This window comes from Artemia sp. Qi Xiang Cuo, chromosome 12 (genome assembly GCF_049724085.1).
Source record: "Artemia sp. Qi Xiang Cuo chromosome 12, ASM4972408v1, whole genome shotgun sequence".
In the NCBI taxonomy this organism is placed as follows: Eukaryota; Metazoa; Arthropoda; class Branchiopoda; order Anostraca; family Artemiidae; genus Artemia; species Artemia sp. Qi Xiang Cuo.
Window position 1 is genome coordinate 29453074 of NC_142805.1, and position 15260 is coordinate 29468333.

The 15260-nt window shown below is 33.9% G+C and overlaps 1 protein-coding gene across 3 annotated transcripts; it reads left to right on the forward strand.

Annotated features, from left to right (window-relative positions):
- The first annotated feature begins 1945 nt into the window (after positions 1 to 1945).
- On the forward strand, positions 1946 to 14667 carry gny (ALG6 alpha-1,3-glucosyltransferase garnysstan). Of its 3 annotated transcripts, none has more exons than XM_089097891.1 (2): positions 1946 to 2089; positions 13365 to 14667. In XM_089097891.1, the coding sequence occupies exon 2, from the start codon at positions 13393 to 13395 to the stop codon at positions 14632 to 14634; it is 1242 nt and encodes a 413-aa protein (XP_088954017.1). In that variant the 5' UTR covers positions 1946 to 2089; positions 13365 to 13392; the 3' UTR covers positions 14635 to 14667. The 3 variants fall into 3 exon arrangements, with proteins under 3 accessions (XP_088954017.1, XP_088954016.1, XP_088954018.1); XM_089097890.1 differs by lacking the exon at positions 1946 to 2089 and adding an exon at positions 2979 to 3468; XM_089097892.1 differs by lacking the exon at positions 1946 to 2089 and adding an exon at positions 9359 to 9521.
- The last annotated feature ends 593 nt before the right edge of the window (positions 14668 to 15260 follow it).

A 15260-nucleotide genomic window follows, 5' to 3' on the forward strand; every position in this document is an offset into this window, starting at 1 on the left:
TATCAAAGCCGTTTTGGCTGATTGCTAACATTGTCTGTTATGCGAAAAGCCGGCGATATATTCAATTGCTTCGAGGAGTATCCAAGGAAGAAGCAAAGAGTGAAGTGTGCGTTTTTTTTACGATTTGGCTGTTCAAAAAAGAGAGCTTTGCAATAGCCTATTCTACAAGTTCTTATTTAAGCTGGTGTTTTTGACAAGAACGTTGTAAATCAAATAACCCAGTCAAAAAGAGAAAATACTCGTATCAACAAGCAAGTAAAAAAAAAGTTTTAACTTTTGAATACTTAATCCAGCTCTTCAGACCAAGATGACTTTAGTTCACCCTCTTTAGTCAATCTAATAGGGGTATTTTGAGAAAAAAAATTTGTGATTTTATTCCAAATTTGTGGGATACAAAAAAAATGCTTCGGTAGTTTCATTTATCAGGTTCATGATACATCTGTTTCAATTCATTTGTGTCAATCAATTAGAATCGGTATTTCATTCTATTTCTAACTTTTAATGCTAGTAGTTCGGTATCCCTTTTTTATATCTTCGTTTTGAATCTTGTACATGGGTGCAGCCGAATCATCGCCCAACTTTGAATACACGGTTTTTGCAATAACGTTGCAATGAGAAATTGCTAGGGAGCTGGGCCTTTGTGCTTGATCCCTTATATCAACAAATTTAGCATTTCTGGATGGAATAAAACGATGATGACTGGATACGCTAGGCCATGTTAATTATAAAAAAAAAATGTCACCTAAAGAATACAGTGGATACATATTGCACCTGACGAATAGCACAGGAGATAATTGTTTTTGCCATCCCAAAATGCTGATCCAATGGCTCTTGACTGTTCCGTCCAGCAATTCTGTGGCTAAGAGGTCTTTCAGTGGTTTAAAAAGCAACGAAACAGACTATTACAACTGTGTGGAACAGCCAACATCAGGTGTCAAATACCACAGGCATGGATATGCATATGTAATTCTAGTAAATAATAAACCTGCTTTTGCAGCAAAAATTCCAAATCTTCCTTGTCAATTCGAAAGCACTTTCTACTTAAATCACTTAAATTTTAAGAAAAGGAACAATCTTCTTTCATTTTTCAATGATTAATGAGCATCTCGTTGTGTAAGTATAACGCCGAACTAAAGACTGAAAAAGTTTTAACAAATCCGACTTTCAATAAAACAGAAGTAAAACACTGAGACCAGTGCTGGTGATTTATCACTAATTTTAGAGATTTGTTTTTCTTGCCTTGGGATTTTATTTTCCCTAGTTATTTTATACTTTTCTTGGTGGTCTGTTTTTAGGATCATAAGAAAACCGTAAAAATTCCAAGGAAATGGCACATAAATGCTTGGTCCAGAAAAAAATTAGTGTTAGTATGCTAGTTTTAAGAAGATAGTCTGTAGGCAAGAATGCATATGCTGCAGTAAAACGTACAATGTGCTTTTGGTTTCATTTGTATGACTTAAATGCCTACTACGTCTGCCTTCTTACAAGTGTACCTTAGTTTTTTGTTTTTTTTTTAGTTGATGCGAAAGACCAGATCATTTTACCTGATCAAAAGGATGAGACATAATAACATATAGTATTATTTATTTCTGGCTGAACCAGATATTTATTTCACTTAAAATATTGGACCCAAGCAGCCCCGATATGGACAATAGATCAGGAGGCGTCATTTACAGTAGGCAGGGAGTGTCCGCTGTATTTTGGGTAGAATGGTGAAATCATGAGTCAAAACACCGTAATTTTATCTCATCGTTATTTAAGTTCAATAAATGAAAACAATAAAATTGAAGAGGATCGTAAGAGTTATCAAAGAAGATGCAAATAATATATAGACAACCATTGAAATTTTGAGACTAACAGTATCTTGTTCTCAGTCTGTAAGTGCCCCAATTTTACCAAACCAATTTTCTAGATTAGTGAAACAGATGGATTTGATAAATAAATCTAGCCTAATATCAAGAGATATTAGGCTAGCTGGCGGATCGTTTACTGCTGCTGACAGATCCCGTTGGACTACGTCAGTCATCCCATCATCCATTGGTGCCGGGGAGGATGGATCATCGTCTGGTTCCCGCCGAAAGTGAAGTAAGTAAGTAATATCAAGAGACAGTTCGGTTACTAATTTTAAGCGCAAAGGGCAACTATAAAAATGGAAAAGAAAATGTTAAGTTTGCAGACCAGTCAATTATAAATAAATATTGCAAAATAATCTCACAACTTTGGGTTTATGTCGTATTTTTTTAATGCTTCACATACAATGTTTTTTTTTGTGTTTTTTTGAATACCCTCTACCCAGAAAAACCAGAATAAATTTATGCTTACATAGTCATCAGCTCTTTCTAGTACTAAATTGTTCATGTTTTTTTTTTCCTGGATCCAAATGCCAAAGACAAAAGGCACGTGGGTAAAAATTGAACTGTGTCGTGGGTTCAGATGATGAGTCGAATTGCTGAGGATTATGGCAAATTGATTGACCATTTCAAGGATTATTCCGTATTCTGAAGGGACATCATTGAAGGACTGGAAATTATTTCATGTTAGTGAATTCTGTGTAGCCCTAAGATTTATAGTAGTAAATTTGCTGAGTGATGCATTCCACAAAGTGATGTGTTTTGAGCATTAAAGTTGTTTCAAGGAAAATGCCTTAATTCCCTGTAAATTAAATTTGTTTATCTGAAATAGAAATCGAAGATTATCTTAAACCCAGATCCTCGGAAAATTACCAAACATCAAAATAAGCTAATCTTGGCTGTTTTTTGTTGTTGTTTTTTTTTTACAAAATCAATATTTTTACCAATACCATTAAAGTTAAAAATCTATCCAACCCTGTTGAAAGCAACCTTTCTAAATGACTAATTAGTTGTACAAATACTTTTAGTGGTGAAAAAGATTGCAAGTTGTTTCTTGCTTGTAAGATATTAAAGAAATGGGCCTTATGTCAATTATTGATTAAACACAACCTGCCGCCAAAAATGACCTGAAAGTTGGTAAAATTGACTTTCTCCATCCCCAAATATTTTGGCTAGTGATATCCTGCAAAAAGTTGGCATGTCCGCCACATAGTGCCTGCTGTGGCGATGATTTCTGTCTCCAAGTTTGAAGACAATGCTTTCTGTCAATATTGACATCATCAACATGAACAAATATGAGTTCTTTTTGTTTCTATGATGAACAGCTCCTAAATTCTAAGGATTACTACCCTAATTTTTTTCCAAAATACATTTTGTTTTACCGCTTTCATAAGGAAAGAATAAGATTTTAAATTAGTGAATTTCATTAAGATTTTCGGGCAACTCTGCATGTTAGATTCAAAATAATGGAAACGTGCGTTATAGTACTAGCAATTACCTTAAGATGGATTGTTGCATTCCATTCGTATTCTGGAGAAGATAAACCACCAATGTTTGGAGACTTTGAAGCACAAAGGCACTGGATGGAGATAACCTACAATACTCCTGTTCAAGAATGGTAAGCTGATTTTCTAACTTTCCTTAAAAAATAAACCTTTTAGGGCTAAAGTTTTAGACAATCTTTTAAACAGTAATATTTTACAAAAATTCCACTTTAGCTACTTTTGGTTATTTTGGAAAGGGGCTAAGTTAGGAAAATAACCCTTTCAGGGATGGATCTACAGGCTGAAGTATGAACCAGCAAGGTATTTTGAAGCACCTACCTTGGTAAAATTCTGCTTTAGCTACTTTTGGCTATCTTGGAAAGGGGTTAGGTTAGGAAAATGAAACTTTCAAGGATGGGTCTACAGGCAAAAATGTGTCCAGGGAAGGTATTTTGAAATACCTACCTCCACTCCTTCTCCTTCTAGAAGGTCCTGAAATTTGCCTCCATGACCTAGCCTATTGAAATTTTGATAAAACCAAATTTTACCTTAATTTTCAGTTATAAGTTTCTTTTTCTCTGGCTTTAGTTCTGAAAATGCAATTCCTGTTGTTTGAGTAAAATTTTAAACCATATCAATGTTTTTTTTCCAAAATCTAGGAAATGTATTTGCAGATCTTTAAAACATTGTAAATTAGGATTGAGCAAAGTTGTGAAGCTGAGAACAATTTTGTTGTCCTTCATTTAAGCAGAAAGTCTATTTTGCAAGGTTTCACTTTAATAACATGCCAATTTTAAAGGTCAAGACCCTCTAGAGGGAGGAGTGGAGGTAGGTACTTCAAAATACCTTCCAAGGCCATACTTTAGCCTGTAGACCCATCCCTGAAGATTTTATTTTCCTAGCCTAACCTCTTTCCAAGTTAGTCAAAAGTAGCTAAAGTAGAATTTTACCAAATTCTGGAGTAAATATATATAAGACCAGGGGCATCTCAAGACTTATATTATTGGGGGAGAGAGGGGGCAATCTTTGTAAATTTTACCAAATTGCTAACTGGTTTATGCCAAATTTTCTGCAGAAATCAAGAAGGTTGCTACATTTTGGGCAATTTTGCTAAATTTCTGCCAAAATTTTGGCCTTCAGCAAAAATCTTACTGAATGCCATAAACATTGGAGAGGCAGAATACCCTCCCCCCTTGGGACACTCCTGTATGAGACTCCTTGAATGAGGTGAACACACCACTCAATGCCCTTTTCTAAACATAACCTAGTAATTGTTTCAGTCTTGAATGAAACAATGCTCATAGTACCATCATGGGCCTCCATAAGCTGAATTCCAGGGGGGGGGGAAACTTCGTCTAATTACTACTTTTAATGCTATATAATAGAAATCTCAGAACAAAAATATAAAAATAAGGCAGCATCATTCAGCCAGGGGGGGGGGCAGCCCCCCCCCCATATGGGCACCCATGAGTACCATACTTATTCCTCAAATACAATTGTAGAATAGTGGATCTCCAGATGGAGGCATACTAAAACAAAAAGGGAGGCACTTTTAGATTCCTCATTTCATAATAGCCTGTTTCTCATGGTTAAATTTGTATTTGTAAAAATCCATCCCCAGACCCTTGATGGTCCCACATATAACACTAGAAATGTGAACACTATTCACATTTTCAGCTCTTATAGAACAGGTTTTTCTATCAAATATTCAACACAATCCCTCAGGCTAAACTGAATATCTCAAGTGTACAGAATTAACTAGTTTTGCAACAGATCAGTAAATAATAAAAAAAAAAATAAAAAAAATACATATACAATTAGGGCTCTAGCCAATATATCTATCATGGGAGTAGTGATGGGTACATTCTAAGAGTATTAACTATTATATTGAAAAGGAGAATAGAATAAGGAATCCAATGGTACCATTTTTATTCTGTGTTAGTTTTGTGTATTGTCTAGTGCTATGTAGAGTAGAGGACTAGGGGTGAATTATTACAGTTACAATGGATCGTTACAATTGCAACTTCTATTGTCAAAAGAGCATATAATCAATTAGGCATTTCAAAATGTCTTTCTTTTTGTTGTTGCATGTCTCCTTGTAGATAGCTGCTATTATGTAAATTTTACCTATAGATTGGTACAAGACTTAAAAAAAAATAATAAAAGTTTAGAATAGTGGCTCTCTAGAAAACAACATGGTAGAACCAAAAGAGAATCATTTCTAGGTTGCTTGTTTCCATGTTTTTATTTAAATTTTTGACAATTCATTCCCACCCCACTCCCCTAATGGTTTCATAACCATAGGCTGTATTTCTTAGTCAAGTGGTTAGTGCTCCAGACTTGAAATCCCAAGGTCAGGGGTTTGAATCCTGGTGTTGCTGGTTATTTGGTTTGGACCAGCGGTCAATGGTGTGACTCTGTAAGCTCAGCCAGAGTCAACCCAGCTCTAAATAGGTACCTGAAGAAATCTGTGGGAAAACTAGGAAGCTTTGGATGATTTGCCCCCAACTATGCATTGTGCTCCCAGCCAAAAGCATTGAATAAGGAGATTGGTACCTACACTATGCAGACCATTGGTGTGCATGCAAAAAAGTTATTTTTATGTAAATAGCTATTAGCTGACATAATAATTGATGAGTTCTTACTTTTAATATGTAGCAAGTATCTGTTAATCTTTCCTTGATCTCCCCCATTTTCATGTTTAAGTCCTTTTTTATAACCTAATTTCATATGATTTATCTGAAACATAGCTGTCAGATTTTAATAATGACATTGTTCAGCTAGCAGAATATTTGAGAAATATTGTAAATCCATAGAATTTTAGGCCAACCAACAAAAGACACATTTCTAAATACATATTACAAATGCATTGGTCAAATAGCATTGTTTTTCAAATCTGATTGCTGTGTTTCAAATAAATCAACTGAAATTGTATTATCAAAAATTAATTTAGAAACAAAGATAAAAATTGAAGAAAAGGTTTTTATGTGATTATTTTAAACTTCCTGAATATTATAAAGTAGAAAATTCATTGTTTTTATTGTTTATATAATCTAGGGCTCCATATGAGATGGTTAATGGAGAGGAGGGTGATTGATTTTTACAATGTGAACAAAACCATGGAAATAAGTATAAAATTAACAGTCTAAATATTTATCTCTTTATGTTTTAGCATGTCTCCTTCTGGAGAGCTGGTATTCCACACCTCTGCCCAATAAAAACTTAAATAACATAGTTCTTGCTTTATTATATGCAGCTTGTTTTTATTAGGCAAATTATTAGCCTAATAAAATCAAGCTGCATGATTATCAATGATAAGTTATGAGCTGCTGATCATATTGACATGTTTTCTTTTCTTTTTTTTATCTGTGTTCCTAAATCATTTTTAAATGATACTTGATATCCAATTGATAAAAAAAAAATTACAATCAGATAAACGTCTATCAGTTTTGACTGATAAAAAAAAATAAGTTCATAAAGAAAACAAAGCATCATTAAATATCAGTCAAAATAGTAACAACTAAAAGATTTATCAAATTTTAAGTTTAGTGAATTTGATCATTCTTAATCAATGTTTGCTGAACATATGACAAGAGACTTGTTTGATTTACTTTACTAGTCAACTAATAGTGTTGTAAAATTCCCATAAAACAAAAACCTGATAAGTAAAAATGGTAAAATGAGGTACAATTGGCAAAATAAGGTACTCCCTTGGAGATTTAGGGTAAAATTGGTGTTTTAGAGTTGCCCTGTAGCCACAAGACCAGTTGAGCATTTCTTTTTAAGTATCACTTTCAGCTTTTAATTACAATTTTTAATAATTCTGGTTTTCCCAGGATTTAAAAGGGTAATATCCCTTCATCTAGAGTGTCATTGATTTAATTAAAAGTCTAGTTTATCCCTTTGGTAATCTTGTGTCTAGGGTAATACTTCAGCACATGGACAGTGCCTGATGTTGGACATACATTTTGTAAAAAAAAAAAATCCATTATTTGGAAGTAAAATCATATTAGCAATTTTTTTTTCTATATTTAAACCTAAGAAATGTTACCTAACAGCCTTGTATATTTAAATAACCACATTCAGCCATATTTCTCACATCATGTACATGTTATTTTTCATTTATTCAAAAAAGCACTGAATACAAGTAAAAAAGTGCTTTGTAACATATTGATGACTTTGATTAACTAAGCACTGGATCATAATAGCAGAACATAAAGTCAATTTCACAGGCATTAAGAATGTCTTCAACTGGATGTACTGGCAAATCAAGTTCCTCTCCTTCAGATTCAAGTGACTGTCCCTGTTCCAAAGCCCCCCCGCCCCCTTGCAACAAAAGTTCTGGACATGGCCCTGAGGATTATATATCAATTTCTACCTCCACCCTCCCCTTGTCTCTCATGTAGAACTAATTCTTTATTTATCTGAAGATCCTTTCAAAACAACTGCTGAAACACAAGGGTTGTTTCTTAAGGATACAATAGTTAGTAACAACTCATTTGGTGGCAATTGGTTGAAAACAAGGCTACATCTTCGAAAAAACACTAGAAATTTTTTGATTTCCAATTGATTAAGCCCTCTCCAAAGTCTATTCAAACTTTGTAAAGGGCACTGAAACTTTCAATTTCCAATTGACCAAGCCCTCTCCAAAGTTTATTTGACCACTCCTTCCACATGAAGTGCCTTTGGGAAAAATGAATGAACAAATATTAAAACTTTAAACCCTTATGGGTCTTTACAATAGGCAATGCTACACAATTGCCTCTGACTTAAACAGGAGAGTAGAAATTTTAATTTCCCTTCTAATGAAGATCTGGAATTATCCAGGGGAAATGGGGGGGGGGGGTTTCCATGGGAGAAGGAGAAGTCTCCACAGGGGGTATTTTCCAGGCGGATAAACACCAGCTCCCAGGGGAACAACAGCATGAACACAAGATTTCTGTAAGATATGAAATTTAAAATAAAAATGAGAATTTTGATTCTGCTTTAGCCCTCCATATTGTTGAAAATATTGATCATTTAGTTCTGTTTGATGAGGCAACTGAAGCAAATCTGAGGCTTCCCACATCTAAAGCAAATGACTCCAAATTCTTTTAGGAAGACAATTGAAATTAAAAAATCCATAGATAGAGACCATGCTTTCAATAGAGATACTGGAGATATTCCTATAAACATGATTTACAACAACTTAAAATTAAAGGATTAAAATTACATTTTTCTTCAGTTTAAAATAAGATCATCTGACCAAAGTTTTAATGAAAACTAGGTTAGTAGAGAAGCTAATTCAGTCGCTAAGTTGACAATTCTTGCCCAATCTAATTGGTAAATAGTATTTTATTTATTCTGAGTTGGTTTGTTTGATTCAGTCTTTCTTCTGCTCTGTTAAGAGTTACTTCAAAAGGTTAGTTTTCCCTTTTTTTTTAGCACTGAAGGTGACAGGGCAGAAGTTCCAGACAAAATATCTGCTTCTGTCATTTTTGCTTCTTTTTGGTCCACTGGCTGACATTACTCTCCTTTATAATTCTATTATTTTTTCTTGTTTGTTGTGTATCAGTTCTGCTTGTAGCCCTTTCTGTCTTTAACAGCTCACAGTACTAATATAATTTTATTTCAGCTAATATTTCACTATTTTAAAATTATAAATACCTGTACTATAATACACTGTTGTTGTGATAACAAGAGACTGAAGTCAGACAGACGACCTTTTAAACCAGGTAATACAGCTATACACAAAACATATCCAAACCTATCTGCCAGCCTCTTCACACTTTTGTGCTGTGAAAATTGCAAGGTGTTGCAAAATATGTCAGTAAAATATGTAAGATACTGGTAATTTACATAAAATAGGTAAAATGCCAATTTTACGAGTGTCCATAAAATTATGGTAAAATACGTAAAATACCCAATTTTACCAATTACAACACTATTAACTAATAAATAGATTTTGCTGTTTTGTTTGTAATTCTTAGTTAATTTTGAATATTTTTTTTTCAAATGGATTCTTAGTTCACTAAAAAGTTGACTACAAAACTACTATTAAGAATTTCTTTGCTCTTAGATTTCTACAAAGTATTTTTGGCAAGAAATTTGAACTTGGTAGCTTGAAAGATGGAGTAGCTTGAATTTGACTTCAAAGATGGAGATGCAAAATTTTGGTGAATTGCACCCCTGAGTGGAACACTCCTTGGTAAAAGGCTTGCCTCTTTCAAAATATGATTATTCATTTAGGGTTTCCCAGATTGAATGATGCAGCCGTTTATTAAAATTGATTACTCAGCAGCTGTATTTTTAATGCTGGATAATGTGTTTTAACTGGTGAAATTTTTTTACAAAATGGTTGATTTCTGGTGAGTCTAGATAATTTTGGCCAACTTAATTGTTTTGACTGTTTCAGACCTCACTTTTCTGAACCCGGTGTTTTGCTCCTAATTTCTTGTAAGGCTCGTGTTGTAGCAACTTCAGATTGGCGATTTTCAAAATAATTAAATCAGAATTCTTATTGAATATTAATAAGAATGGCGCAATCTTAATCTCTCTGAAGGATAAAGCAGCGTCCAAAAATTTTCTGATAACTACTAATCTTTTAAGTATGTCTATCAATCAATCAATTTATTTAAAAGAAACACCGACGAAATTACAGAACTTTAGACCCCCACAAAGGCTCTTTGGCCTGTGAGAGTGGGAGACTAAACATAACAATTAATAATAGCTCTATAATCAAACTGAAGGAAAAGAAAAAAAAAACAAAACTAAACAACACCAAAAACTACCATGCCAATCAGAATATATGAAATAAACAAATTGAAAAGGAAAGATAGAGGGGGAAAAAGGGAGGAGAGAACTAACTATGGGGGTGCAAGAGGTTGCTAGTATGATGCTTCTTAAATTGTTCATAGAATTAACATAGTCGAATTTTATCTTATAGGGGCTTCCATATAGATGTATGACTTAATACTGGATTGGAATACGATCTTACGTTTTTTGTTTTATGAAAGAAAATATCCATGTCATTTCTCAGAGAAAAAGAAACAGAAGAACCAATTCGTAACTCAGAATTTAAAAGATATAATTGTTTGTATAAAATGGAGAGGAGTTCATGAAAATCCTTGAAGATAAAAGAAGTGGAAAGAAACACGGATGGGGATTGACCATCCATTAAATTCATGCTGAGCTCGTCTGTCACCTCAGACACTAACTTAATTTCTTTGTTGTATATTTTGAAAACAGGAAAGGTAAAAGAAGATATTGTTGATAGCCATACTGTTGGACAGTAGTATATATAAGGTTGAATGAGAGAGTGAAAGAAGATCTTTATTATTGAACCAGGGAAGCAATGATGAAGCTTCCGAAGAACTCCTAGGTTTCTGGAGACCTTAAGTTTCACGAGAGCACAGTGATGTTTGAAAGAAAGATTTTCGTCCAATAAAATACCCAGGAATTGAACATGTCTATCAGGGGGACGAGTTATATCACCATAAGTGGTAGAAATGGTTTGAACCAAAGGAAAAGAAGTACCTGATCTGGAAAAAATAAGTAGACTAGATTTAGCTAGATTTAGGGCAAGGTAATTTGCATCAAACCAAGCAAAGGTTCTTTCTAGAACAGAATACACTTTCTTGATAAGGGAGGAATCTTTAATTTCTGAACACCCAAGAGTAGTATTATCTGGTAATGCAAATAGCACTGGATCTAGAGCTGCGTTACTAGGTGGAACAAAATTGTCTCATCGGACTGGAAGAGTTGCTTACTTATACCAGTCTAGAGAACACACCGAAGTCTTTGTCATGGGGGTTCTGAAGCAAGAACTATGCTGACTCTATCCCCTCCATTTTCCCAGCAACCTTGGCTTATTGGCTGGCCAACTACTTTGAAAATCTATACAATTAGACAGCTGATGAGGAAAACTCATATATGAAAGAGAAGTATACATTGCCTTTCTTGATTCCCAATCAATCTTCAGCACTGTCAATAGGAAGTTACTGCAGCTAATCATCCATTCTGCTAATGTACCCATGAGAATTTTCAGTTTCTTCAGAATGATTTACAGTAACACCAGTGTTTCTTTTATTGTAAATCGCCAGCCCTCTTGTACTCCAAAGTTAGAAATGGTGGTTGGCAAGTCTGTCTAAGCTTTCCAACTGCGTCATAGACCAAGTTCCAGACAAAACACTGCTTTTTCAGTCATTTGATGTTGATTTTGTTCGAAAAGTTTCATTGGGAGTCAACTGAAGACAATGCTACTTGGTTTAAAAGTAAACTGGTCTAAGGCCAAAATAATGCCTATGGATATTGTTTGATCCAGCCCTCAGACAATATGAAAGTGTGTGACCAGAATGTTGGGTAGTCAAGCATTTCACTTACCGTGGTTCAACTTTCTGATGTAGAAGTGTGTCCAGACGAAATACTTTTACAAAATTAAATGTGTTGAACGGTTTGACAAGGTCTGGAACTTCAAGAGCTCCAGTCTTGCTTACTATATTGGTACAGTCATCTAATTTTTCTGTCCGCTCAAAAGTGTACCTGGCCCATCGTTTATTTCCGTCCAAACGGGACTGTAAACAGCTGGAAATGCTCTAGAAAAACAGCGCATGAAATATGAACAGGTATCATTTGTGGTCAGCTGGTTGCCCAATTTTTTCTATCCTAATCAAGCTCCAATCCTTCTCAGAACAGATAACTCTAAAGATGACTAATTAGCACTGACGTCTGGTTCACTTTATGCTGGTACTGCTGCCAATAAAGAACTGTTAGTCAGTCAAATAATTCCGTTGTTATTGATGCAGGGCACATGCGGCACCATACAGACAACACATCATGAAACAAACTAGCATACAAAACCAAGCAAATGCAAAACAGTTCAATCAGACATAAAGCTTCGATTATTTTTATAGGAGGACAGGGAAATCAAGTCTTAATCTAACAGACACTGCAAATTTGCAAATTTGCAAGTAATAGAGAACAAGGCAAACAATATTTAGTTTTGCACTCTGAAAATAAATTTGATAGTTTTTTTTTTTTTATATATTGAATTGCAGTCATATACTTCCCAGAGTTTGTTGTTTATGTTAAAATAAATACTGTTTTATTGGATTTCCTAAATAAATTGGTTTTCTAATTGAACTTCAAGTAATATCGATTAACCACTTCTCAATGCTTTATCAGGCTTGTGCATATTCGCAAAGATCAAATTCTTAATTAAGGTGTGTAAGAACCATTTTTTTTTGCTACTGAACCTGCTAAAATCTTACTTCTCTTGACAAGACACAAATTTTATGTTAATCAGAGAACTACACTTACTTTTGGGACTGTTTTTCAGGAAATCTGACTTATTTCCCCCTCCTGTTAGGGAAATACCTTTTCCCCCTATTTAGAAAATACCTTTTTTGTATCTTTATTTAAAAATTGAGATTGCACCTCCCTAGATTTTAAAGAAAAAACATTTATTTCGTGTCTTCATTAAAACAAACTCTTGTTCCCTCTACTTGTTTTTTAATTGGTGCCACTGTTGAGTGCAAGTAGAGGAAATCAAAGAAGAAAGGGCCCATATTTGCAAAGCAATGTCTTGTGTTAAAAAAAAAAACACTTAAAAATATTCTTTGTACACACTGTTCAAACCTTTAAATGGAGTGGGACCAAAGCTTTTTCTAGACGGTTTAATGAGCTCTAGTTTCAAAATTATAAAGATCGTAATATTGTTGCCTATATCATTGTCAGGGCTGTTGAATTGACACTACAAATTGGGACAGGTATCCACAAAAAGGAAAAAAGGTTGGGGTGAGGCTGTTGCTCTCCTTCCTCCAGCCCTTCAATTGACACCCTCTGTTTGTAGTTTTGTTAGTTGCCCTTCGCCTTTGGTTTTTATTCTCACCCGTTAAGGAAATGGCATTGAATATTGTAATAAAAGCTGTTCAAAGTATCTCTTTTACACTATACATGTAACACTTCTGGTCAACATTTAACACTATCGGGTTCTTTGAAGCGTAGGCTACTTTTGAAGAATTGATAGGCAGCCATTGTGTTCTTTTTTCAGGTATCAAAACACAACTAATAATGATCTGATGTACTGGGGTCTGGACTACCCGCCACTCACTGCGTACCATAGTTATGTTTGTGGCTATATAGCAAGCATGATCAATCCGAAGTATGTTGAGTTGTTGACATCAAGAGGCCTTGAAACTTTAGATCATAAACTATTTATGAGGTTAACTGTGCTTGTTGTTGATGTTTTAGTGTTTATATCTGGAGTTTATGCTTTTTACTGTTCTCTTGGGAAAAAGTACAGAAAAATAGAATTTTTAGCTGTGATTTTATTGTACCCAGGATTAATTTTAATTGACTATGGACACTTTCAGTATAATTGTGTTTCGCTTGGTTTTTTTGTTTGGTCAGTTTACTATCTTCGTTTACAAAAACTGGTATCAGCATCTATTTTCTTTGTTTTAGCACTGAATTATAAGCAAATGGAGTTATATCATGCATATCCTATCTTTTGGTTTATTTTAAAACGAGTTCAATTAGCAAATCACAATTTTGGAAAATGTGTTAGTTTAGCAAAAGTTTCAATCACTGTAATTTTTATATTTATAGTTATCTGGAGTCCATTTATTGGAGATTGGAATTTATTGATACAAGTTGTTCATAGAATATTCCCTATTCATAGGGGACTGTTTGAAGATAAAGTAGCCAATTTTTGGTGTGCTTTAAGCCCCTTTATTAAGTTTCATTTAATTTTTGAAAAAAATCAGCTTGCAAGAGTATGCATTTTAATCACAGCCTTATCAGCTCTTGGGACTTGCCTATATTTGTATTTAAAACCAACTGTAAAAAACTTACATATTTCATTAATCAATTGCTCTTTTATATTTTTTCTATTCTCATACCATGTTCATGAAAAGTCGATTTTATTAGTTGCAATTCCTGTTGCGTTGTATTTGCCATCAGATCCATTCACTTGCTTTTGGTTTCTTTTAATATCTGTATTTAGTATGCTATCTTTATATATAAAAGATGATCTTTTCATCCCTTATTGTTCTCTTTTTCTTTCATATTTCATGCTAGGAGAAATCTTTAATTTGCAGTCAAGTAGTCAAAAGAATGTGAGAAAGAAAATTCAATGTCTGTATTATTTATCCATTTTCGGGTGTTTAGCTTTGAGTATTATACATAAGTTTGTTGAGGCACCATCACTTTACCCTGACCTCTGGTCTTTAGGTGTGGCATTTTATTCTTTTATACATTTTGTTGGTTTTCTTGCTTATTTCCACTTAAGGCAATTTTCTATTTTGGATTATTTGATATAATTTTTGTATGCAAGTAAATGCGCCAGGAAAAGATGGATTCGTTATTTTTTAGTTTTTGTGCTTTCAGTTTTCTGTATAAGTTTAGTTTCCGATTTAGAGAAGAATACTCTGTAAGCAAAAATATAAATTGAAAAAAAATGCTATAACCATGTCAGCACATTAGAGGAAGGGAGCTGTAATATCGATATGCAAGGGAAAAAACATATCGATAGTCAGAGAGAAACTAAACTTTTTCAAATATCATCCCTTCTCTAAAAAGATCCTATGATGAAAATTGACATTTTCTTGTGTTTTTTCTTTACTTATTTTGCTGTTGAAAATATACTTCACTTGGTATCAATACCATTTTGATCATACTTATGGCAAACATTCAGTAAGAGTTACATATCTGTACCAGAAACAATATGTTAGCTCAATAATGGGATTCTACATTAATGACACTCTTTCTTTGTATGCACACCAAATGATATAGTAGTCCAGATCAGATGATATAATAGAAAGGAAACTCTTCTAAATATATGTATTTTTTTACTTTATGCAAGTTTAGTGTCAGGCAGAGCCGTTCCTAGATTTGGTGACGCGCGGGGTAAATTAATTACAGCATCCCCTCTCCCGATTTAAATATA

Coding starts and splice junctions, on each gene's coding strand:
- gny (XM_089097890.1), top strand. CDS start 3,317: ATGGAAACGTGCGTTATAGTACTAGCAATTACCTTAAGATGGATTGTT. Junction 3,469..13,364: donor AATACTCCTGTTCAAGAATG/GTAAGCTGATTT, acceptor TTCTTTTTTCAG/GTATCAAAACACAACTAATA.